A 26991-nucleotide genomic window follows, 5' to 3' on the forward strand; every position below is an offset into this window, starting at 1 on the left:
TCAGGACATGGTCTTCCTGTTTGTTATAATTTATAGATGTTGCTAGTTAATCTTAAGAATAATAAGATAATTGTGAAAATGTTAGTGCTTTTGATTTCACCTATTTTTTGCCTTTGTTCAAGTATTGAAGTGATATTTTTGCTCTTTACCTTTAAAGAGCAGAACATACACAAATATGAACAATAACTGAGATTAGAAGCAAGGACCTCTGTAGCTGCCCATAGGATTCTGAAACCAGTAACCCATTTAAAAAAAATAATTTGTACAGTTAATATCAGTAAGGGAATGTCTACATAATTCTGTTTTAAACAGGAAGATAATGGGTGGTATCTCTTTGAAACATTTATTTTTCAAATTCTACTTTAGCAACATCTATAAATGTGACTGATATAGGGACAGAAAGTTTCATTTGTACCTAGTATCAACTGATAAAATATATAAAGCCATTCTAAATACTGCACAATATCATGCACAGATCAAATATTATATCATATAAAAATCCGAAAACACGTGTAACAATTATATATTTTTGCTATTTAAGATTTCGCGAAATATTGAAAAAGAGGATACATCATTTTTGGAGCTCAGAGAAGAGAGCCTGCAAAATGGGTTTAGTCAAAGTTGTTCAAAACATTTCAAGACGTACTGCTAAATGAAACCGACGAAAATAATATGTAATATACTGCTCTTACTATGGATGTGTAACTGTGTTGATAGTTTTTCTTGATTGTTATATAAATGCCAATAAGAAAGATTTACAAAAAAAGCTAAACATTTCAAGACAATACACATTAACTTTTTTACAGAAGCAAGAATCCCAGGAAAAGTCCACCTTGGCCCAGGCTCAATTAGGTAATAAATTATGGTGAGCCCTAGTACGTTACCATTAAATTACTAATTTTCATAATTTCTAAAATTAGAAAAGCTGCAGAAATATGGATTATATTGTGGTAAATCTGGAAATAGTAGAGACATGCAACATAATGTATTTCACTATTTCAAGCTTTTATCATAAGTAACTTGAAATTATGTTTTTAGAGAGGGTTGTGTGACTCCAGTTTCCGATAGCACACCATAGCCTCTCTCAATAGGGATGTCACAGTGATATTAGTGTAGAATTGTTTGGAATATTTGCTGTATCTATGGGCCTAATTATGAGTTCGGAGGTCCATAGGACCGCCGAACCAGTGGTGGTGGACCCTGGACCACCAGACTGGCAGTCCACCCGCCATATTACAACTATGGCAGTGGGACCACCACAGGACCGGCGCAACCAACAGGAATCCCTGATTTTGCGGCGATGGAGCAGCTTTGTGAGGCTGTAATATGCTGGTGGTGCCACTGCAGCACCGCCATGCATTTTACGAGTTTCCTCCTGCGACCCCTTTCATAGCAGTGAGCCTGCTGTGAAAAGGGTGGCAGTGAGGAAACAAAGGGGGCCCTAAAGGGCCCCCTGTTGCCTCAGTGCATGGGGGTGCATGCAGGGGAGCACATGATGTTACCACCTGTCTGTATGCACCCCCTGTTCCTGCACGGAATGAAATGCACAACATTCTGCATTTCCGTCTGTGCAGGAATGTCTGTCACATGCCACAGCAGTGCCTTTCTAAGGCTCTCCTATTAGCCTTAGAAAGGCACCACCGCTGCAAGACCTCCTGACCTGTTATCCATTCGGAATATGGCGGGAAGGCGGGCTGACTATGGGTTTAGTGGAGTTGCACCAGCACACTGGCGTGGTAGCCCACTGCAACACCGCCAAACTCGTAATCAGGCCCTCTGTCAGTCAGGTCAAGTAATCTTGCAATGTTTTAGAGAACTGTATTATTCTTGTAGACAAAAGGGAAAATGATGACAGAATTATTTCTTTCAGCAATAGATGAGTTAATTGCTCCAGGAACAATTCAGGAAATCAGTCTTGATTTTAGCTTCTAAGCTGCCCCACCTGGTAATGTCACTAGAAAATATGCATGATATTTAATTTTGATTTATTTGTTCTGACAAACATTTACTATAGTGCTAATATTTAATTTGCATAACATTACCAGCAAAGCATATTAGTTATTCCATGAAGGCCCTCTCTCTTCTTAGCAAATTGATAGGTGGCTTGCAACAAAATGTTGCGCACAATTTTTAATAGGCTTAGAGTGAGAAGGTGGGTACATTTTGAACTACCTACCTAAACTTGACACAGCTGGTAGTCAGTAAGTTGGCATGTCAATGGGCCAGGCTGCGCCCAATCCCTGTCTCTACTGGCTCTTTGAATATCATGCTGTGCCCCTCTCCTTCAGGACAAAACACAATGTTAAGGCATAATTCAATCAGCAAATAAAAGGGAGGCAGGTTGATATTTTTTGGCAAAATGTTTCTGAAACAGGAGGTAGTCTGAGACAGTAATTTAATGAGTTTTCATTGGCTAGCATCTCAACCAGCACCCTTTCGTCAAACTTTCAAGATCACTTGTACAAACCTACTTTAAAAAATGCATTTCTGCAACCATACTGTAGTGTAGTAAAACTTAGCTGCGTGTTAAATAAATCCTTTTGTTTTTGAGATAACTGTGCAGTGCTTTTCATCTGTACTTTGTGTTGTACTGACTGTTTCCTTAATACATTTTCATACTGTTATAGTTTTGCAGTACAAAATGTCACCAAATTAGGCAGTGGACCATGCTGTTGTCTTGCATACTTCTGATGTCCTTTACATTTACCAAAGGGGCTCCCTTACTTCTATACTGTAGCACCTTCATCTGCCCATAAAGGTAGTCCACTGAAGCAAAAAGCATAGAACAATTCATGAGGGAATGTTTTAAACAAAAGTTTACATAAGAAGTTTAACAGAAATTGAAGGGAACGTTTTTGGTTCACACCACGAGTAAACAAACACTTTAGTAAAAGAGAACGCTGCGGAGGCCTGATCAATGTGCCCAATCGAGTTTTATTTTGTAAAGATAACGCTGCTGACTCCTGAGTTATGTACCCAAGCATGTTTATTTTTAAATGAAATTATCTTGTTTCTTATTTGTGCAATCAAATTTTAAAGTGGGTAATCTAAGCCTAAAAGATCCCTAATATGCCAAAGGCATTAACACGCATATATAAAACACCTATATATAGCTAGAATAAAATGGTACATAGCTATACGTTATGAAGAAGAGGAACTTAATGAGGAGTTTCATGATCATATTGAAGAAAGAGGCTGAAGATCAAGCTCCCATATGAGGCCACAAAAGTTTAAAGTGATTTGCAATAAACATTTTGCATACACCAGTGGATTTACCTTAGACTCTAAAATTCGATGATGATATAGACACATAATGACACATATATGATACATACTAGGTTTAACATGCAACAGGGTCTAATGTTGCCATCACACGGTTCGGGTGGCCAGGACTCTTTGATTGCACACTAGACCAGATTTCACAGGGGAAGATTTTTGAAGTTTTTCTCTTGCATATGCAGCACATCATTGGTATTAACTGGAATAAAAGATTTAGGTTTGTTTAGTTTTTAAGAATAGATCAATGATTAAACAGTGGCAATGGTCCGGGCTGGTGGAAGTATGTGACTCTGTGGCCGCAGTGTTTAGCACATTATTATGGATTTACGACACTTGCCACATATTCTGCAGCTTAACTAGCTGATTTCAACAAAAAAGTACTCCTAGCCCAGATGGATCAAAATAATGGTGCCAGAGAATGTGCTACATAAATTGACTGTTTTTGCAACATAATCTAGATAATCCTGTTGCTTAATTTTGTCCTAAAAATATTTTATCTTTCTTACTGTATGCCAATGATGCTGTCCTGATGGATCGTACTCCTAGAGCCTTGCGTCTTTTAGTACAGGGACTTGTGGATGTTATGGACTCGTTCAATTTATGCACCAATTTTACAAAATCTTATATTATGGCCTGCAGATCCAGGAAGCACAAAATGAATTCTCTTCCTATTAGTAATTCATTGTTTACAATGCACCAGCACTCTTTCATTTTTGGGACTGGTTTTTGTTGCTAATGGTTCTTGGATGGATCACATTGCCCATTGCAGGAACACATTTTCTAAGCCTATTGACGCAGTATACAGTTTACCGCAACCTGGGGGAGGGGCTATTTTACCTATTCTATCAAATTTTAAGACACAGTGTACGCCTATAGCAACGTAGCTTCAATTGTCACAACATACAGAAAAAAGAATATAGGTTGTGCCGCAAGCTTTTGGAGGTCCTTATTTCCTCGCCCCAATATAGTGGCCATAGTGAACTGAATCTATCCTATGTAGAATATTACATTAGAGCCCGTCCCCCTTGTTTTGGCTAGCTGAATGGAAAAACAAGGCGACGTCTCTTACAAGAGACATTATAGAGGACTGCCATAGTTGTGACAAAGGCATGGATATTCCATGGCTAGCATAGCAGGGGTGGCGACTAGCTTGCGCAGGGTTGTTATGCGCATGTTTTTGATAAACCTCAAAGCCTCAACACTGTAAGAAAAAAGAAGATTCTGGAAGCTCTATAGACTGAAAGAAAAACAAGTTCAGGCGGAAGCCGGATCCAGTTAAGTGTCGTTGACCTAAAAAAGATTCTACCCAAGAATAGTGCTTAAAAGATGGCACCTACAAATACCAACTGGAGCTAAAACACAAAATTCTTCCAGGCGTATACCACCTCAAATTCTTCTTAAAGTAAGAAGGGCCCTGTCCATGAAGGGTCTTATAAGCCGATCACCAAGCCTTACAAATAACACGTTGCTTAACCGACAAACAGTGTATTTTGATAATGGACTCTTTCGCTGATTAAAATTTAGGGATTTAAAAAAAAAATCAGGCAGCAGCATTTTGAAGAGTTTGCAGTTTTTGTAAAGAACCTTTAGACAGATCTAAATAGAGTCTATTACAAAAATTCAGTTTCACCAGAGCAAGACCTATGACCACTGTTTTTAGAAGATCGAAAGGTAAAAAGATTTTTATCATTCATTCAATATTGTTTATTTTCGATTACAAATCCATAAAACACTCATTAGAACATAGCAAGATACATTTGGAAACAAAGAATAATACATAGTTAAAAAACATTTTTTATCACTCTAAGGGCGTGAAAAGAGGGTGACGTAAACCTATCCACTTGCTCTTTATATTTTAATTCATTGTCCACTAGGACCCCAAGATGTTTAACCTTAGAGACAGGTGTTGGTAGTAGACCCAGGGCCGGTGGCCACCATATTGGCGTCCACAAAGAAGTGTTATTCCCAAACAGGTTTACCTCCGTCTTTGAGGAATTTAACTCACGACAATTGCAGTCCATCCATTTACTTGCTGTGACCATACAATTCCTGAATACATCTCCAGAGCGGACATCATTCTTTGAAAAAGAGACCACGATTTGGGTATCATCAGCAAATGATGCTAATGATAACCCAAATGATTTGTAAGCGTGACCAAAGGAGTCACATACAAATTGAACAACGATGAGCCCTGAGAAACTCCACAAGGCAGAGAAAAGGGCTCCGAAGTAAAATCGCCCAGAGAGACTGCTTGTCACTGATTACAGAGGAAAGACTTCAGAAGGGAAAGTGCTGGCCATTTATACCCAGACTGCGCATACGGTCAAGCAAGAGTTCATGGGTTGACCGTATCAAAGGCCGTTGACAGGTCTAACAGGATGAGGGCAGCACTTCCTCCTCCATCGAGTGTCACTCTATTTTCCTTGGTTGCTGCCATTAACTCGGATTCCGTACTATGGTCCTGTCTAAAGTGGAACAGAGTGCTGTTGAGGAGATGATTCTCATCTACAAATGAAGTGAGTTGCACGTTCATCTCCTTCTACACCAGCTAAGCTGGGTAGGGATGCCGAGATATTGGACTATAGTAAAGCTCTGCCGAGTGGTACGGGAGCTGTCACTATGATGATGTTTTATAAACACCTGTGAAGTATTTCACAGATTTTTGTTAAATGTGTTTTTTTTTGTATGACTGCATTTTGAGCAATACAAGCAGCATTTCAATAAACATTTACATATTTGAAATACACCTTTTTCAAGCTAAATACACAAAATACAAATTTAATATAAAAATGCATTGGGGTAGCATACAATATGGTCTTATATTTCCATCTCAGGGTTTTGGTGACAGTTACACACCACCGGGCCTTTGGCCTTGTGGCTTATGATGTCACCAGAGCTCCTTGCTAATACTGGACCATATTACAAATTTATGTATTACCTCTCTCTCACTCTTGTACACTCGCTCTTGCACTCTCTCTCTATATATGTGTGTGCATTTGTGTGTATATATATATATATATATGTATATATGTGTGTGTGTGTGACGTTATAGTTAGGAGACAGATTGAGACAAGAACTAAAGTTTAAAAAAAAACACTATAATTATAGTCAGCTAACTATAACTTGCACCCCCTGCCAGTCGTTGCCTATGATCTCACATATTGCATCGCTCATGACATGTTAAATGACTTCACTGATGACAGCTCAAATTACATTATCTAATGATTGTGACACTGTGCTGTAGGTGTTGTGGACTGAAAATAGTTTAAGAAGCTACACCTGCACTCAATTTTCTGTCACTAATCAAGTGATAATCGGCATAAACCTTTGCAAATTGTAGGACACAGCATATCTCTCAATTCTCCCACATTTGATAGATGTCACCCGGTTTTTCCTGGTATTCACCTACATACCGTACCAAATGCCTCCATACACATTAATGGTCTCACCGACTTTTTAAACCTTGAACACCCTTCAAAATAATGTTCATTTTCGTTTCACCTTAATGGAATCACACTCTTAAAGACCTCACAAAACCGGAAGTTATGAGTCACGAGGTTGACAGGTATGCGTTAATCACTGATTAGGCAAATTCAGTCAGGCCGTATGGACACCCCTTTGTAGTTTAGTAAAATACACTACATACACTACTCTGAATACCAGAATCACATACAACTGTAGAGCGATTGTTGCAACTACACTGAGTTACACCATCTCTAAGTTGGTTAACCCTACGTTGTACATTATTTAACAATGTGCAATGTCTCAAAATCATGAGGGAAGTTCTGCAAATAAACGTGTACATAGAATATCTTTATAGCAGTATATATTATATATGTAACATGGACATGTGCCGAAACATCCACAGGGGAATAATAATTTCTGAAAAAAAGCTTTCACTTTTGTCACAGATTTTGGGAAATAGAATTTGTGTTCAATCCACAACCTACTTTGAAATGTGGCCCTGCAACCCACATCATGTGTGTTCATCTTTTACTTTGAAATATTAATTGCAACCAGGACTTAAATGGTAGGTAAACAATGCACCATATACCTTTCGCCATAGAGAACCAGGCTTGGCACCCGGGCCTACACTATTTCCATTCTAGACACATAAAGTAATTTAATGCTGTATATGACTGTACGCCTTTTTCTACTCATAAGTAATGTCCTCAATGATTTCATTTAACATGTTATGAGTAACTAATATGTGAGGTCATAGTGCATGATGGGGCCAACAAGTTATAGTAAGTTCACTAAACTATACCTGATGAATTTAGGTGGATTTTTGATTTTTAGACATTTTTCATCTTATTTCAATAACTTCCTATACCGTCACTTCAACCTTTGTTTATTCAGAGGAAACAGTATCTATCTGTCTATCTGTCTATCTGTCTATCTATCTATTTATACACACACACATAATATGCAATTTATTGCCATTGATGAGCAAGGGGATGTGCAATGGGTCATAGCGGTACTTCCCCTCCCTCAACAATGGTACTAAATAGCATGTTGCATTCAGTGCATCTCCATGCATGGTTTATGTCATGATGCACTTTCATATACAATAATTATAACGAAAGCTATTTAATAATAACCAAAGCACAAAGGGTAACATCCATACAGCCAGCTACAATCACAGTAATGAAGCCTTTTAATTATGGTCCAAATTTATTTCTTTTCTAACGTGAGTCTAGAATGGAATCCTTTAAGCTGTTAAACTCTTCTGTGATAATACCATGGCATTTTAACGTCTAATAATCACTGTGTAAATCTGTGATTATTAGTACACTTGTTCCTAAAAACATGTTATGTGACTATAGTTAGTTTCACTGAAATGGCACACACAAATACATGGACACACACAAACAAAAAAACACACATATTAGACAGTTATGTGTCACCCGCACTCTCCATTGAAAAGGCACTTTTTGATTTGCTTATAACTTTTGACCCTGTGGACGGATTTGAAAGAAATTTGCCAATCCACTAACTTGGTCAGCTAAGTTTTGCATGCCACATTTTGTGATGTTCCATCCACATTAAAATAGGTTAAACGGGGAGGGGGCAGTGTGAAAACGTGTATATTTCCCTTTGAGCTCCCATAGGAAATTTAGGTGAAGGATAGAGCAAGATCCTAAGGCAGACAGTATGATTTCTTTCATTTAGTGTAAGTCTGCTCAGTAGTTTTTAAGATATTCATATTAAAAAAAGGTGCCAGTGGGACTAAAGGGATTAACACTTTTGTTTATCTCTGCCATTTAACTCAGTCCTGTGTCAATCACAGTTTGAATTTATTACACAATGTCATTGGCTCATGTTGTGTAGTTTCTATAAACCTATATAGGATCAGCGCATTTAGACAACATAGACTGTGGGATCGGTGTCCAGACTGATTCCAGACACCCCCACAGGGTATGTTCGCCTATATATCAGCTAGCTCACAGTGCCACTGTAAACTCCTCTTACTAAGAAGATAATAGTTTCTGGCAACTATCGAACATGACAACTCTGTCCCATCAGGGATCGTGAAAACAGTACAGTACTTTTCGCTCAGTCACTCGTGCTCACTTTGTCTCAGAGAGATACGCACAGAATAAACGGTGGGGACATTTTCAATAAGCAGTTATTGAACCAGCGTCATTCTAATGTAAAATAAGAGAGCTGAAACAACCATAAGACAAACAAATATAGCTGATTATAAGCACCAACAGAGTAAAATGATGGTAGATTTCTACCATAGTGCTAAAACAATGAATGCAGGCAGGTATAAAAATACATGACAGTAGTAATGCATACTCCTACAATGCAACCCTAACTAGATGTACCTAAGTCTACCTAGCATGTATGTAGGTGTAGAGTCACGAATCCCTCTAGGATAAATTCAACCCCGTTACCTAGAGTAAGACTGTGGGACCCTGCCTTGGTCTCGGGATGGACACCCCACGAGGGATGTTAGACCACTGCGAGCTGGAGTGTCTGCTTGCAGGAACCTCAGCGTCTCGCATCAGCATGGAAGTCCTTTTTCTCCTCTCCCTGCCTCAGCAAAGATATGGTATTTATATACCCAATGTGGTACCTTCAGGGGATCTACTTTGCTGTGTCCTGTCTGACTTAAGATGACAGAAGGAATGACCCTTATACATAGTTAATATGCAGGAGATGGTAGTTCTGCTGAGTTTCCAAGACTCCTCATGCATAATGAAGGAGACTAGTTTTCAGGGAAAACCCCACGTCCTGTAAGCAGTACCGTAACTAGGTAAAAGGTCAGTCCCAAGAACCGTTATGTAGTGTAATGGCAGGGGAAATATAGGTGAAAGGTTGGGTTGCTACCTGAGCCTATATTGGGGTAACTATATGAAACGTAACACTGGATTAGGGCTGATTTTGTTTTTCAGCCATCTTGAAGCTTGACTCAAGAGACACACACTGTGAAAAATAATCCACACGTGTGAAGCCAATTCCAAATGGGACTGTCACCTGGGCAGTGGTGAGGGGAACCTAGACAGATAAAAAATATAAGGCACTTTGAGAAAAAAGTGTTGTTTTCAGCATGCTAATCTTGAGTCAGAGAAGACCACCCAAAAGCTTGTCAGTGGCCATTTTAAGTGCTGAATTCAACCACTATTTTGTCCCTGTTTCTTGAGTATGAGCCAACTTATGAGTTTCATGCAGTGTGTATAAAACAAAAAGTGCAGATGAAAGCTAAACTCTAAAATGAGTGTCTGGCTTTGCTTTTAAGGCAGGCGGTAACACAAGAAGGAAAAATAGGGGGGACATCTACCGATAATTACTAAGAATATATTTTTTTATTTGTAAAAATATTAGTTTCTACTGCTAGAGGTACCATATCTTAAAAGAAGAACTAAAAACCTAATATCACCTACTGAAGGGGTAGAAATCCTTAGAAACATTTTATACCCAAGTTACATCCATATATTACACTATAGAAAAAGCCTGAACAGCACACCCCTAGCTATTAAATGTTAAGTCCAACAATACTGTGGATTGATCACTGTATCCAAAGTTTACAAGTACTCATCAGTACAGGTGGGAAGAATCAGTTCCATCAATCATTATTCTCCATTGTCAAAGAATCCAAACCCCTTCAGATGATTGTCATCTTTTATTGTTAAAACAGAAATCCCAGCACACAATCTAGCCGACACGTGTTTTGTCTTATACTAAGACTTTTTCAAGGCTGGAAAAATAAACACACATAATAAATATATCTTGCTAAAAACACACAAAGAGTAACAAATGTATTCATTAACCAAATGTGTTTCAAAAGTTTTGAAAAAACCAACACCGGTGGTGATTTAGTGTCTTGAAGAATTATTTCTTGCTTTAACATTGTTGTTTGATATGATTAATAGACCATCATGATTTGTAATATACACCACTGAACATGTATATAGTCAAGTGACTCCAAAGCCGATATCTCCTACTGTAGATAGAAACAAGTGCTTCCATGAGTAGCATAAAAAGATTGATATATTAATAGAAACCAAGTCCCATGTGCTCCAAGAGTGTTATTGTGCTAGAAAGTATAGTCTATGCTGAACACTCATGACGCTAGAGATCAAAAAGAACAAAAGTATTGGAAAGTCAAAGGATGACCCAAGCCTACGTCAACTCATGTCATTGAGTATCACATGATTTGAGTCAAGATAAAAAGACACAAGAGAGAGACCATGCAGAGCTATAAAGTTTGAGCTCCCAAACAAACTGAAAAGAAAGTAAAATAAAATGAACAATACATAGACCCACCAATAGGTATGTAACAATGTACCTGGTTGATGTTTGTTAGTGACCCTCAGCAACTTGTTCTGTCGATCCAAAGTAACATTCGACTACAAGAGACCACGAATCTGATGAAGGCCACAAGTATCCTATATGTAGAGAAAATAATTTGTCTATACGTAGAGTCCTCAAATGATAAGGTAAGATTACAGATTGTGAAAGAAAAAACTGTATAATTCATTGACACTAGTCCATTCTCAATATCCCAAATAAAACGTCTCATTCTAAAAAACTAAAGTGGCTTGTACCTAGCTATAGAAAAGCCAAAATCTTTTAATGTACCGCAGCACTCTATGATAACGTGCAAAAGTTGCACCCAATTACATAATAAGTAAAGAGGTTGCTATCTAACAGAACACCACTCTCCATGTCCACCATATAGTCAAAGTCCCAAAGATAAAACTGTGTAAATACAGAGATAACCCCCTAAAGCTGGGTCTCAATATCACGCCGGCGTGCAAATTGATCACACAAGCTGGAGTCAATCAAAAAGTAACCGGAGGAATCAAACACTATCCAACTTCAACAACCACATTATCCATATAATCCCCATGGTAGTGTCCCACATACCTTGAAACAAAACGCTGTTGCACATGGAAATGTGGACCCAATGATGAACAACAACTTGTATCACGCAGTGTCACTATTCAGTACAACTCCCTGATAAGAGTGTACACACTGTCCTCATGTCAACACATCATAGAAAAAGAAAGAAGAAATGAAAAATAAATAGAAATTCCTTATACATGAAGAGAGCACCATCTAATAGATATTAGAAACACCATGGTCCCACACTCACCTATCACAGATCAGTAGTGGGTAGAAACGAAGGTCCGCTGTCCCACGAAAAAATGTATACGCCGCTCAAAGGGAAGCCACCATGGCGGAAGTATTTATTGACAAATTTCCCCATCACATGATACACAGTCCCGGTCAGGTGATCCTGGTGTATTGAAAAAACTAGAACGGAGACACCAAAGCTGAGGGGGCCGCCATTTCTAAGAAGGTTGTCATATAAAACACACGGAGGAAAACTCCCCCATGTAGAGCTCATACTATGTTGTTGGAATAAATCTCAGACAAAACACGACGTTCCAGATGACAGAAAGCGAACAATCTAATTCCGGGTTCCGCTTCCTTGCGCAAGTTGGCCTGGTGTAAAAACAACCCGGATAAATACATCAGTAATAATAATGGCCGCCTTAATATAAAACACACCGTTTAAATTGAACCATCACTATGTAAAAAAGCCAATGTATAGTGGCAACACGGATCATAAAAGAATACAGAAATGTAACGGACCTCATTATAAAAATTAACTTACGCGTCTCACACTTGAGAATAACTACTTTATGCACAATAATACATGGTATAAACAACATTCTGGCGTTGCCATGGGTGCAAAATTCTCCCCGTCATTTGCCAATATATACATGGTTTTTTATAAGAACACCATATTTGGAAACTGTGCCCCCCTGATTTAATCAATTCTATCATTTATTGGGGAAGATTTATCGATGACGTAATCATGATATGGGGTGGAGACATGTTATCATTGGATTGTTTCATTAAATATCTTAATGATAATGATTACAATCTGAGCTTCACTCATGAAATCAATAAAAAAAAGATAGATAATCTGGACATCACGCTTTACATTGAAGATGGCAAACTGGAGAGTAAATTGTTTTGCAAGAACACAGCATGCAATTCTGTTCTCCGTGCCAGTAGTGCCCACCCTGTTTCTCAAATATGTGCCATACCATTTGGCGAAATGACTCGCCTTAGACGAAACTGTAGTAGAGATGATATATTCCAAACAGAGGTTACCAATCTCAAATATCGATTCCTGAACAGGGGCTATGACCGTAAGACATTGGATAAAGCTCATACTAGGATCGATTGTACCGATCGTAAGAAACTCCTCAAATCGAGGCCCAGTAAGAAAAGCAAAAAAGAGAAGGGAACACAACGGATTGCACTTATAACTCAGTTCAATTCACATAGCAATATGATATTCAATATGATTCATAAACATTGGCATCTACTCAAGTTGGATTCTGAATTACATCCGTACATTTCAAATAAACCCTGTATCACATACAAAAGGGGCAGGTCTCTACGTAATTTGCTGAGTCCATCCATTATGGGCAATAAATATGTAGAACCAAAACACACTTGGTTACCAGGAAAACTGAAAGGTTTTTTCAAATGCACTATGTGTAGTGTATGTCAATTTGATGAGAACAAGTTGACTAGTTTTTGTTACAATACCAGGCAGATACATCAAATACATCATTTTATGAATTGGAATACGAAATTTGTAGTGCATTGTATCGTTTGTCAATGCAACCAAATCTATGTGGGAAGTACCATCAGACCGCTCAAAGAGCGAATACAAGAGCATATTAGAGCTATCCGTAACAACAACACAGATCATCCTGTGGCGGTACATTACAATACCGCAGGACTCTGAAGTCCTAGGCATAAGATTCCATGGGATTGCGACAATTATTGAAGACCCACGGGGGTGATAAAACACTGGCCCTAAGAAAACTAGAATCAAAATGGTTGATCAAACTGAGGACGGTGGACTTGGGTTTGAACCTTGATAGAGAGCTTCATGTTTTCTTGAAAGATTGACACTGTGAAATTGAGGATAAGGATGTTCACCTGTTTTATGACCCTGTATATAATATCTTCTGGCAAGAGATGAATTGACATATGTGCATTTGATTGTAATATGTTCTGCTTCCTCCTTTTTGATGGGTCAATTTTGTTGCGTTAATAATTCCTTTTATCAAGATAGGGTTCTAGTCTAAATTTTTGTATTGTCAATATATTGAATTCTGATACATATTATAACAATGAGTTACTTTGTTATATGTACCAAACACTACAAACATTAATGTATAAATTATGTTCAATGTCATTAGAACCGCCATTGTTGATCGATATGGCATGTCTATGTTTACTGTTTAGATGTGTCCTATGTGTCCCATGTCATACGGGTACGGAAGTCCATCTATTACTAGAATATTTCATTAATACTAACACTTGTCTAATGAACTTACCTCTGCCCTAATTTCTCCTTTTTCCTTTCTGTGCATGTCGACATGCTCTTATTTTAACACCATAAGGTAATGAGCTGAGAAAGTACTAGCAGGGGATGGTTTATCTTGCGCCATAAGTGTTGATGAAATTGTGGAGATGAAGGGATTTCTTTCAGGGTTGGACTTTAGTAGTCCATCAACATTTTGTTTTTTGATGAGACAGGATTTGGGTATGACCTAATTTAGGGACGGCATATGCTTCACTGACGTAGTCTATTTATGCCCAAAGTCGGAGTGTGAATACGACATTTTGCCTTGTATACAGAAAATTACTTAAGAAGACGACGCATGTATCAATCAGGGGACAGTGGTGTGCTAATTCACAAAGAGGGATAGAATGTTTTATTTTTATAATGGGGTCCGTTACGGACATTTCTGTATACGTTTATGATCCGTGTTGCCACTATACATTGGCTTTTTTACATAGTGATGGTTCGATTTAAACGGTGTGTTTTCTATTAAGGAGGCCATTATTATTACTGATGTATTCATCCAGGTTGTTTTTACACCAGGCCAACTTGCGCGAGGAAGCGGAACCCGGAATTAGATTGTTTGCTTTCTGTCATCTGGAACATCGTGTTTTGTCTGAGATTTATTCCAACAACATAGTATGAGCTCTACATGGGGGAGTTTTCCTCCTTGTGTTTTATATGACAACCTTCTTAGAAATGACGGCCCCCTCAGCTTTGGTGTCTCCGTTCTAGTTTTTTCAATACACCAGGATCACCTGACCGGGACTGTGCATCATGAGATGGGGGAATTTGTCAATAAATACTTCCGCTATGGCGGCTTCCCTTAGAGCGTCGTATAAATTTTTTCGCGGGACAGCGGACCTTCGTTTCTACCCACTACTGCTCTGTGATAGGTGAGTGTGGGACCATGGTGTTTCTAATATCTATTAGATGGTGCTCTCTTCATGTATAAGGAATTTCTATTTATTTTTCATTTCTTCTTTCTTTTTCTATGATGTGTTAACATGAGGACAGTGTGTACACTCTTATCAGGGAGTTGTACTGAATAGTGACACTGCGTGATACAAGTGTGTTGTTCATCATTGAGTCTACATTTCGATGTGCAACAGCGTTTTATTTCAAGGTATGTGGGACTCTATCATGGGGATTATTTGTATACTGTGGTTGTTGAAGTTGGATAGTGTTTATGATTCCTCCGGTTACTTTTTGATTGACTCCAGCTTGTGTGATTAAGTTGCACGCCGGCATGATATTGAGACCCAGCTTTAGGGGGTTATCTGTGTATTTACAGTTTTATCTTTGGGACTTCGACTATATGGTGGACATGGAGAGTGGTGTTCTGTTAGATAGCAACCTCTTTACTTATTATGTAATTGGGTGCAACTTTTGCACGTTATCATAGAGTGCTGCGGTACATTAAAAGATGTTGGCATTTCTATAGCTAGGTACAAGCCACTTTAGTTTTTTAGAATGAGACGGTTTATTTGGGATATTGAGAATGGACTAGTGTCTATGAATTATACAGTTTTTTCTTTCACAATCTGTAATCTTACCTTATCATTTGGGGACTCTACGTATAGACAAAATCTTTTCTCTACATATAGGATACTTGTGGCCTTCATGAGATTCGTGGTCTCTTGTAGTCGAATGTTGCTTTGGATCGACAGAACAAGTTGCTGAGGGTCCCTAACAAACATCAACCAGGAACATTGTTACATACCTATTGGTGGGTCTAGGCATTGTTCATTTTATTTTACTTTCTTTTCAGTTTGTTTGGGAGCTCAAACTTTATAGCTCTGCATGGTCTCTCTCTTGTGTCTTTTTATCTTGACTCAAATCATGTGATACTCAATGACATGAGTTGATGTAGGCTTGGGTCATCCTTGACTTTCCAATGATTTTGTTCTTTTTGATCTCTAGTGTCATGAGTGTTCAGCATGGACTATACTTTCTAGCACAATAACACTCTTGGAGCACATGGGACTCGGTTTCTATTAATATATCAATCTTTTTATCCTACTCATGGAAGCACTTGTTTCTATCTGCAGTAGGAGATATCGGCTTTGAAGTCACTTGACTATGTACTTGTTCAGTGGTGGATATTACAAAACCATGATGGTCTATTAATCATATCAAACAACAATGTTAAAGCAAGAAATAATTCTTCAAGACACTAAATCACCACCGGTGTTGGTTTTTTCAAAACTTTTGAATCGAATTTGGTTAATGAATACATTTGTTACTCTTTGTGTATTTTTAGCAAGATATATTTATTATGTGTGTTTATTTTTCCAGCCTTGAAAAAGTCTTAGTATAAGACGAAACACGTGTCGGCTAGATCGTGTGCTGGGATTTCTGTTTTAACAATAAAAGGTGACAATCAACTGAAGGGGTTTGGATTCTTTGACAATGGAGAATAATGATTGATGGATCTGATTCTTCCCACCTGTACTGATGAGTACTTGTAAACTTTGGATACAGTGATCGATCCAGAGCATTGTTGGACTTAACATTTAATAGATAGGGGTGTGCTGTTCAGGCTTTTTCTATAGTTTAATATATGCATGTTGTTTAACATGCTGGCGATGTCTTCAGGTAGTAGACGTTAAAAATTTGCCTTGAGCACCCCCACCTAATTGTGAGTAAGTGAAACCTTACGCCAAAAAGACACTTTTTTCAATCAATAATTTGTGTGCAATATTCTGGTGTGCGGTTATTCCTTTATAAGGAACACTACTACCTATTTGTTTTTTGCATGCACCCAAGTTACATCCCACTGGAACCAAGTATAGACAACTGATACCTACCAAACCAAATGTTTTTTTTATTTGCAATGGCTGGAATAAGTGCAAATATGATGCAATCACAAAATAGAAGGTCAAATATAACAAACAAAAGGAATTTGGATCCCTCATGTCTTTAACTGTGACTTTACCTTTACAGTTACGTTCTAGGATGTGACTTTAACTTGATCTATATAGGGAGTATCATCAGACCTCTAAAGTTATTTATAAAAGGACATGTTAGAGCAATCAAAAATAAGGGCTCTAAACACCCAATGACTGATCAATACATTGAACATCACAGGGTGATAACTAATTTTAAATCCACGGTATCGAAGAGCTCTATCAAGGCAACAGAGGGGAAGATAGGGAACAGATGCATAGAAGTGAATCGAAATGGACATGTCAATCACAATTTATTGATAATGGGCACAACAAGGATCATGAATTTCATTACATTCTGTAATAAACTGTGAGACAATTGACACAAATGATACAAACACCTCCTATTATAGGTTGTTTGCTTATGGTGAATCTAGAGAAATATTGGTTAATTACTAAGATCCCTATAGGTGTCCACATCACACTTTCTGTGCATGGACACACAATCATTTGATATTCAACATTGGTTATATGCTTTCTTTCACATATTCTGCTCATAGGTCAAACCAGTGTAGCCAATGGTGAAAGAACTTTGGACTTTGATATGGATGCCCACGAACGTAAGAAAAAATAATTTACGATAGTCAAATGCTAGTCTACTATGCTAAGTGATAAAAGTAGATTTACATACTCAAATCCAATGGTGAATTTAACAGTACACTTTATAAGACAATGCTTTAAAACAATTGGGAGTCTTTTTTTCAAATGTAGTGGGGGTTTTTTCCACCCCGCATACCAAGGAACATCATCTAGGTGTTGTATACCAGTTCTAATATCAACCCTATACGTAGTGTGCCATTATCGACACGCCTTACCTCACATATCTAGGACTATTGCTAATATTGTTATTGGGTTGTATAAACTGAACATTATTAATATGGAAATGTACTATTCAAGAGACAACACTTCAAGACAAGCATGGCTGTCTTTTAAAATCAGGCTTTCATATTGTTGCTATCATATATACCAAGAAACATTAACTTGTAGTCATATACTAATTATAGTATGCCGACAATACATATTTTGTCTTTAGTGAGACATGCTGCCTCACATACTGATAATGTTACTATTGATGTTGGGTTGCATACTCATTCCAATATGGCGTCCATGCGCAGTATGCCATTATAGATAAGGATACATGACCAGGGCTATAAAACTGGGGCCAAAATGGCACCCCATGTGTAACAGCAATACATATATGAGGATTTACGACTGCACACGGGTGAGTTTCATGCCCTTGGGTGTTAAGATTAGAGTATATTATACAGCACTTTATAAGTCAATTTTTACTGAGTTTTTTTCATAATGTTTTTCGTCTCCCCCACTTATCATTATGATTTAGTGGTGACATTCCTTTTCTCTCTCTCAATGGTCTGTCCAACAAAGCAACACTGTGTAAAATGGTAAAATACTGATCACAAACATGGCTCTAAGTTATGTGTAATGATGTACAATAATGTAGGGGGGGTAACATTGTTGTTTTCAATGTTGGTCTGCCTAGTTCGACAAGAATGGCATCGCTTTATAAAAGATTGCTGCTCTCAGAAATAGCTTTAAATTATAGGTGATGATGTAGAACAATGTATGAGCTATAAACTAATTTTGTCCTATTAAGATTTTGGTCCGCTCGGGGGACTTGATGGGTAACAATTCAGCATTTTCTAAAAAAATACTCTCTGCTAACCACTTAATAAACCTTGCATAGTACTACACAGACCATCCATTCCCAATGGGGTCGCAAATTGTGACAGCCTCATTATGAGGTACGCAATTTGCGATCCCGTTGGGAATCGCAAACAGTCTCTCAGACATTGTTGTGCATCTCAATTTGCGACTCGCAAATTGGTGAGTCGTACATCTGGCCCCAAAGTTATGTATGAGCTTTGTAATGAACATGTATTTTCAAAAGTAATTGATCCCAGATCTGATCAGCGAAATTGTTGAGGTCAAGCATTAACCATATGCTGGTACATGTGGCAGATAAATAGCTAATCACCATTAGTGCAAAAACAGCACTCATTACTCCAGTACAATACACACCATACCATCTTAATTTCCATGTCATCAAATTTGTAAATGTTGTATATGCTAAACAAATGCTCATGCGTTAACCAGTGTCACGGGGGGAGCAAGCGAGGCTGACTGCCACAGGCACTGCTCTTTGCAGGACCCTGGGCTACTACTCTTAAATAAATGTATTTAATTATCATTCGAGCATGTCTAGCCTGCTTCTGTGATATTCATGATGAGGGAGATAAAGTCAGCCACTACTAGCTAGCAATATTCATGATGAGGGAGATAACGTCAGCCACTACTAGCTAGCACTATATACTGGAACTGCCTCGAAATTTGTCCAAGGATGTGGTTTTCATTTTGAAAGAGGTCCTTATGCACCAGGGAGGAGCCCAGCAATGATTCCACATGATGTTAGAGATATAGGCTCCACAAAAGCCCTGAGAGTTCTGTCTCCTGCCTGTGAATTCACAAAGATAAGATGAAGCAAACCCTGAAAACTAACATCTACTAGCTTGTAATAAGTCATTACTTTTGCTCCTCTGTGTAAAAGGAAAATACATGGTAGTAAGGCAAACCCTACATACATGAACACTAACTCAGCTGAAAATAAACAAACTAACCCTTCTTTCCAGTGTTAGTCATTAGGATATAAAAACACACCAAAAGAGCACAGCAAAGCCAAAACACCTCCAAAGGCAGATTATATCACCACATACACTTCAAGGTAGTATTTGTGCAAATAAGCCACAGTATTCTTGAGTACAGTACCTTCTGAATTAGGGCTAGGAGTGGACACAGGAAACTGGTAGGTAGGAGTATAAGAGTTGTCGTCTGCAGCAGAGAAAAGCGGAAGGGGATTTGAGAGGATCCAGATGTATAGGTAGTTATAATTTCCACTTTAATTATCAATGGTTTATTATTTTTTTAGGTTAGCTCAAAACAGTAAGAAGCTCATGCTAAACTACATCATGAGAGGGATTTACTTTTCACATGGAATCTGCAGCACACACTTATTGTGGAAACACAATGAAAGCTGCTGTTAGTAAACAACAGAAAGCTACTTCCTACAGCACGTTTAGATAATTGAGCAACTTGAATGAATGAAAGCAAAGAAGGACAATGAACAAATTCTGGCTAAACTACTAGTACCTTTAGGTTTTTGATGGATTTCAGGAAGATCAGGGAATTTGTAAGTTGGGCAATAAGTGTTTTCATCTGGAGTGTCTAAGGAGAGGCACAAATTGTGAAAAAGAACAGATATGAGAGCTGTAAAGAGCAAGAAATGGTGAGCAAGGTATGATAATCCTAGTGCCGCATCTCGCATCCGTGTCCTATCGCGCAGAATACAAATTAATCTCCACCAATTCAGTGACAGCAAGGCAGCTGAGTAGGACAAGTGCTTCGAACTGAAGAATTATACGTACCATTTGTAAACGATTACCACATGAATTGCAATTATTTGAGGAAAACAATGAAAAGGATGCCTTACTGAACTGTAGTCCAGTAACCCACCAAACACAGACCTACATGGACTATTAGACAGATCATAAATTCCTTGAACCCTCCAGGTGAAATGGCACAAACAGTAATGCTACATTTAAAAGCAGGTTTGCTATCTTCTATCTGTTTTCATAGTTTCTGTTTTTATTCAAAACATAACACCTAATGTTAACTGACCAACAATCTATTCACAGCAATTCATAATCTATGGCTTTAACTTCTCATTTGCACAAACACCAGAAAATCAATTATCTAATTGCTAAAATGTTTAACTGTTTAATAGGGAGAGATCAATTGATGAGATTATGAGACAATAAGCCGGGAAAAAATATAATTTAGCTTACCAAAAATCTGAATGGTTTAATACTTTCCATTTTCAAGCATTAACAACAAACACATAAAAAATTGTAATATTTGGGTAAGAAACCAGGGCTACTTGATTAGTGATTTTGCTCGCAGTTGAATGCAGTGCCATTTTTAATTATGAAACTATATTTTCAATGCGTAATGCCACCTCAAAAGTTAAAAGCGTAAAGCTTATTGTCAACAAATATACCTGACATTTTTTCTAATCAGTCTTGACCCTTTCCTAGTCATAATTGTATTTTTTTAAATTAATTCTTGGTGCACCACTATCCTTCACGTTTGAGTGGTATGTCTTTAAGTGTGCTGAATCCATGCAAACTGCACGTGATCACACTAATGTAAATCCTGATTTTAGCACTGAAATGGATAAGCATTTCCGCATAACATGATGATCGTGAAGAGACCAATTTTAGAACCTTTATTAATGTCAGTGTTTCCAGTTTTGTCAGAAACACATATAACTGTCATATTCATTCATTAATGATAGGGCTAAAGGTGGTAGTTTACAAACCTGCAATGTGTCCTTTTCTGAAAACACTTTGCCTGTCACTTCATTTATAAAGTAGAGGGGCAACCTCTAATATATGAAAGTGAATTTTACTGATATGTTGAATCTCCTCATAATTATTTGGAACTGGTGATCTCATCTTGTTCTACCAAGTAGCAGGTTTATGCTCACTTCATTGCAGTTTAACCTTTTGAGTAGTCTATTCGAGGCAATATATATTACAGGGGCATCATACAGTAAATTACCTAAGAACTGTCACATGGTGCATAAAGTTTTATCAAACTCCTTTCACCATAAAGGGAAAGATACTAAATTACCATGTATGTAGGTGTTGCACAAGAGGCTGTATGTTAAGTCAAGGTGCCTTATATATAAACTAGGTAGTCTATCCTAGAATGTTCTGGACATGTGCTGGTAAAAGACAGCTATTATGTAGCCCCCAAGAAAGGTCAATTCTAGGGCATGGCACATCCAGGTGGCTCTCGTGATTTGCCTCAAGCAGCTCCTCAGTATGAAGAGTTGGAAGTTTGTTTCTTTTACCATGAAACCTATCTGATGGAACAGGCAGGAATCGATCCCCCCCTACTTGACGTTATAAGGCGTTTGTATTGGGACACCACAACTAGAGAGTGACATACACAGACTAGGAACACAGCCCCGATAAAGGTTGTAAGAGGTGTTAGGCAAGGCTGTACTTTAGCCTTTATTTTATATATATATTTTTCTAGATTTAGCATTGAAATCATGCAACAAAGATGGCCCCGGCACTGGTTCCCAGGCAGTCCCAGTATTGCTGTACGCAGACAATGCGGTTCTTTTAGCTCAGTCATTGAATGCCCTAGAGAAGCTTTTAGATCATGGGTACTCACAAACTTTCTCTCGGGGGCCAAATTTACAGTGTGGTTTGTGGCCAAGGTCCGAACCGGTGGGGGCGGGGCTAAAGAAAAAATAAATTGGGACCACGAGGTTGAACACAGGTCCCTGCAGCAGACGCCTTCATCCACTGAGCCACCAGACCCGGCATACACACATCTCTCCCTCCCTCTCTCTCCCTCCCTCTCTCCCTCCCTCTCTCCCTCTGTCTGACACCCTCCTCCCTCTGTAGCCCTCCCCCTCTGTCGCCCTCCTCCCTCTCTCTCTCCCTCTCTCTCTCTCCCTCTCTATGTCTCCCTCTCTCTGTCTCCCCCTCTCTGTCTCCCCCTCTCTGTCTCTCACTCTCTGTCTCCCTCTCTCTGTCGCCCTCTCTCTGTCTCCCTCTCTCTGTCTCCCTCCCTCTCCCTCCCTGTCTCCCTCCCTCTGTCTCTCTTCCTGTCTCCCTCCCCCTGTCTCCCTCCCCTGTCTCCCTCCCCCTGTCTCCCTCTCTGTCTCCCTCCCTCTCCCTCTGTCTCCCTCCCTCTCTCTCCCTCCCTCTGACTGTCGCCCTCCTCCCCCTGTCGCCCTCCTCCCTCTGTCGCCCTCCTCCCTCGCTGTTTCCCTCTCTCTCTGTCTCCCTCTCTCTGTCTCCCTCTCTCTGTCTCCCCCTCTCTGTCTCCCCCTCTCTGTCTCTCCGTCTCTGTCTCCCTCTCTCTGTCTCCCTCTCTCTGTCTCCCTCTCTGTCTCTGTCTCCCTCCCTCTCCCTCCCTCCGTCTCCCTCCCTCCGTCTCCCTCCCTCTGTCTCTCTCTCTCTGCCTCCCTCCCCCTGTCTCCCTCCACGTCTCCCTCCCCGTCTCCCTCCCCGTCTCCCTCCCCCGTCTCCCTCCCTGTCTCTGTCTCCCTCCCTGTCTCTGTCTCCTCCCCTCCGTCTGTCTCTCTCCCTCCCTATGTCTCCCTCCCTCCCTATGTCTCCCTCCCTCCCTATGTCTCCCTCTCTCTGTCTCCCTCCCTGTCTCTGTCTCACTCCCTCTCCCTCCGTCTCCCTTCCCCTGTCTCCCTCCCCCGGTCCCCCTCCCCCTGTCTCCCTCCCTCTCTCTCCGTCTCTCTCTCTCCCTCTGTCTGTCGCCCTCCTCCCTCTGTTGCCCTCCTCCCTCGCTGTTTCCCTCTCTCTGTCTCCCTCTCTCTGTCTCCCCCTCTGTCTCTCCCTCTCTGTCTCCCTCGCTCTGTCTCCCTCTCTCTGCCTCCCTCTCTGTCTCTGTCTCCCTCCCTCCGTCTCCCTTCCTCCGTCTCCCTCCCTCTGTCTCTCTCCCTCTATCTCCCTCCCCCTGTCTCCCTCCCCCGTCTCCCTCCCCCGTCTCCCTCCCGTCTCCCTCCCTGTCTCTGTCTCCCTCCCTGTCTCTGTCTCCCTCCCTCTGTTGCCCTCCTCCCTCGCTGTTTCCCTCTCTCTGTCTCCCTCTCTCTGTCTCCCTCTCTCTGTCTCCCCCTCTCTGTCTCCCTCGCTCTGTCTCCCTCTCTCTGTCTCCCTCTCTGTCTCCGTCTCCCTCCCTCTGTCTCCCTCCCTCCGTCTCCCTCCCTCTGTCTCTCTCCCTCTATCTCCCTCCCCCTGTCTCCCTCCCCCGTCTCCCTCCCCCGTCTCCCTCCCGTCTCCCTCCCTGTCTCTGTCTCTCTCCATCTGTCTCTCTCCCTCTGTCTCCCTCCAGCCGTCTCCCTCCCTCCGTCTCCTTCCCTCCGTCTCCCTCCCTCTGTCTCCCTCCGTCTCCCTCCCTCAGTCTCCCTCCCTCTGTATCCCTCCCTCTGTATCCCTCCCTCTGTATCCCTCCCTCCGTCTCCCTCCCTCCGTCTCCCTCCCTCTGTCTCTCTCCCTCTGTCTCCCTCTCCCTCTGTCTCCCTCTCCCTCTGTCTCCCGTCTCCCTCCCTCTGTCTCCCTCCCTGTCTCCCTCCCCCTGTCTCCCTCCCTGTCTCTGTCTCCCTCCCTGTCTGTCTCCATCCCTGTCTCTGTCTCCCTCCCTGTCTCTGTCTCCCTCCCTCCGTCTCGCTCCCTCCCTCTGTCTCCCTCCCTCTGTCTCCCTCCCTCCCTTTGTCTCCCTCCGTCTCCCTGTCTCTGTCTCCCTCCCTCCCTCTGTCTCCCTCCCTCCCTCTGTCTCCCTCCCTCTGTCTCCCTCCCCCTGTCTCCCTCCCTGTCTCTGTCTCCCTCCCTGTCTCTGTCTCCCTCCCTCCCTCTGTCTCTCTCCCTCTGTCTCTCTCTCTCCGTCTCCCTCCCTCCGTCTCCTTCCCTCCGTCTCCCTCCCTCTGTCTCCCTCCCTCCGTCTCCCTCCCTCTGTCTCCCTCCGTCTCCCTCCCTCCGTCTCCCTCCCTGTCTCCCCGTCTCCCTCCCTCCATCTCCCTCCCTCTGTCTCCCTCCCCCTCTCTCCCAGGACAGAGGTTAGAGTCCGAGCTGTCAAGATCAAGATCGGTCTTGTGGTGTTTGTTAATTGTGAGTTTGTTGTTCTTGGTGTGCTCAGTAGATGTAATAGTTGTGGGTGTTTGGCGGCGGAGAGTAATGATAGGGGTAGTGTGATTATAGTGAGTGATGGTGGATGTCCATGAGTTGAAGAGAGGTTCTTCGGGGCAGGGAGATTGGATCAGTTCCACGTTATTAGTAAGGGTGATGGTGGATTGGGGAGATATAGTTTGACGGCTCAGTTGAGTTAACGAGGAAAGAAGTGTGGGGAAGTGGCGGTCAAAAGTGGTGAGGTGCGGGTCCGTGGCCTGTATGAGAATGGTTCCAGTTCTGTAGATGGAGATGGTGAGTTCCCCTTTGAAGGTCGATGGTAGTGGAGATTTTTCCACCATAGGGAATGATTACTGACTTGGCGACTTGAAGGTGAAGAGAGAAGGTGGTTTTCCATTTAGCCGGGTGATTTGTGTAGAAAATGAAGTTAGTTTTCGTGTTGCCGTTGGTCGCTGTGTGGTAGTTATCTACAATGAGTGTTTCCGGGTGTTGTTTTAGAGTACTATGCTTGAAGTTCTTTTTTGCATTACTGGTCATTTTGTCTGGATAGTTAATGGACCAGGAGTTGGGTCCGTAGCGCACAAGATTCGAGTTCTGGGTGGGGTGAGGTGGCCGCATGGTTGAACGGTAGAAATTCCGAGATACAATCAGGACTCAGGTCGAAGAAGAAATGTTGAGGCACAGTCCGGAATCAAGCATAAGGCAGGGTGGTAGTTATCATACAATTATATTTAGTATATACACTAAACTTTAAAGTGCCATATTAACTGCAGTGTAAAACATTTATAGCAGTGTATCTCTTAAATCACAAGAGATCAGGGCCCCACCAACCATGTTTTTACAGTATCTGCTGTGCCTTCAGGGGGGTGAGGGTGCAGTGCAGGCCCCAGCCTCTCATGCCTGGGCGAGAACCTCAAGCGAACTCCCGGTCCGCACCTGGGCCAAGTCTCGTCAGGCACTCCAGCCAGCCGAGCCCTCACCCATCGGCAGTGCCACCTGGGCCGCACTCGAAAACAAAGGCCCAGCCTCACCTTGAGCCGCAGTCACCACCATCGATCCAGGGATGCGGCGAAAAACCAACGACCTGCCAGGGCACCTCTCCTGTCCCTTCTTGAAGCGTCCCGGCCACTGGCAGTGAGTCCTCATTCAGATAGGTTCCCCAGCATGGGTCAAATGTTCCGATATCGGCTCGGGGTCTGATGTACGGGATGCGAGGCCAAACAAGGATTACAGCTCGCTTGAGCAATCCTCAGCCTCGGAGCTCCCTCCTGGAGCTCCTCACAGTCCGGCGGCCATGGTGGATGACATTTACTTTCCCGACCTCATAGCATTACTTGCCTCAGGACTCCTGTCACTACCCCTAACCTTTGACACGAGACGTCTCACCTGTGCCAAGCTGTAAGGTCTCCACGCGCACTCCAAGGTCGTGAAGGGCACTGCCGGCTTGCCTCCGAAGACCCTGCTGAGAGCACCTGGGGCCGCAGTTATCCCACACAGCAACATCTTTAATCGTCGAAGGGTGTTGGAATTGTTCAAATCACAGAGGCACAAGGGCTTCGATGCCTCGTCAGGGGTAGTAACCGCTACATAAACATGTAGTCGGTGGGATCGATCTGATGTTATTACAGACTATTGATTAAACAGCAAAGCACTCCCACTTTGACCCAAGCGTTAACACTGTAACTTATTATGTACACGCCAAATCCTCAGCATACAGCAAAACAAGAAGAGGTGGGCTCCCCCTCGTCAGCATGGGGCCGCCAGTCCAGAGGGTCAAAGGGCACAGGGGTCACCCAGTAGTACCTCACCGACAATCCGGGTACTTCACCCACTTGTCCCCAAGTCCAGTCCACAGCGGCAGTGCAGTTCCCAGCTAGCTTGCCCCACCCTGCACGTAGAGCACCGGCAGGGGGCAAGGTCGTAGATGGGGGCACTTCTATGTGTTCTGCTCTGGGGGGGGGGGGGGGGTCTCCGCAACTTCCACTTCTGTGAACCCACCAGTTGTGCCCCTCTATGGCACCCCCGTCGCCAGGAGCCACTACAGGCACACAAAGTTCTCTCCACAGCCCACCCGCGGGGGCTTACGCTTCAGGCCTCCCCGGCATATCTGCAGCCTTCAAATTCAGGTCCCCAAGCCGGGAAT

General features: G+C 41.5%; 1 protein-coding gene across 44 annotated transcripts in view; it reads right to left on the reverse strand.

Moving 5' to 3' along the window:
- The window catches only part of SORBS1 (sorbin and SH3 domain containing 1), a 1103390-nt gene that overhangs the window by 231838 nt on the left and 844561 nt on the right, over positions 1–26991 (reverse strand). For 36 of the 44 annotated variants that reach the window (XM_085603602.1, XM_085603630.1, XM_085603614.1 and 33 more), the window contains 2 exons: positions 20281–20355; positions 19900–19962 (listed from right to left, as the gene is read on the reverse strand). The exons of 5 other annotated variants lie outside the window; for them this stretch is intronic. In XM_085603602.1, the coding sequence (XP_085459728.1) occupies positions 19900–19962; positions 20281–20355 (138 nt within the window). The remainder of the gene's footprint in view (positions 1–19899; positions 19963–20280; positions 20356–26991) is intronic. 3 more of the 44 variants (XM_085603622.1, XM_085603600.1, XM_085603629.1) reach the window with 1 other exon arrangement.

This window comes from Triturus cristatus, chromosome 1_2, assembly GCF_964204655.1.
Source record: "Triturus cristatus chromosome 1_2, aTriCri1.1, whole genome shotgun sequence".
Lineage (NCBI taxonomy): Eukaryota > Metazoa > Chordata > Amphibia > Caudata > Salamandridae > Triturus > Triturus cristatus.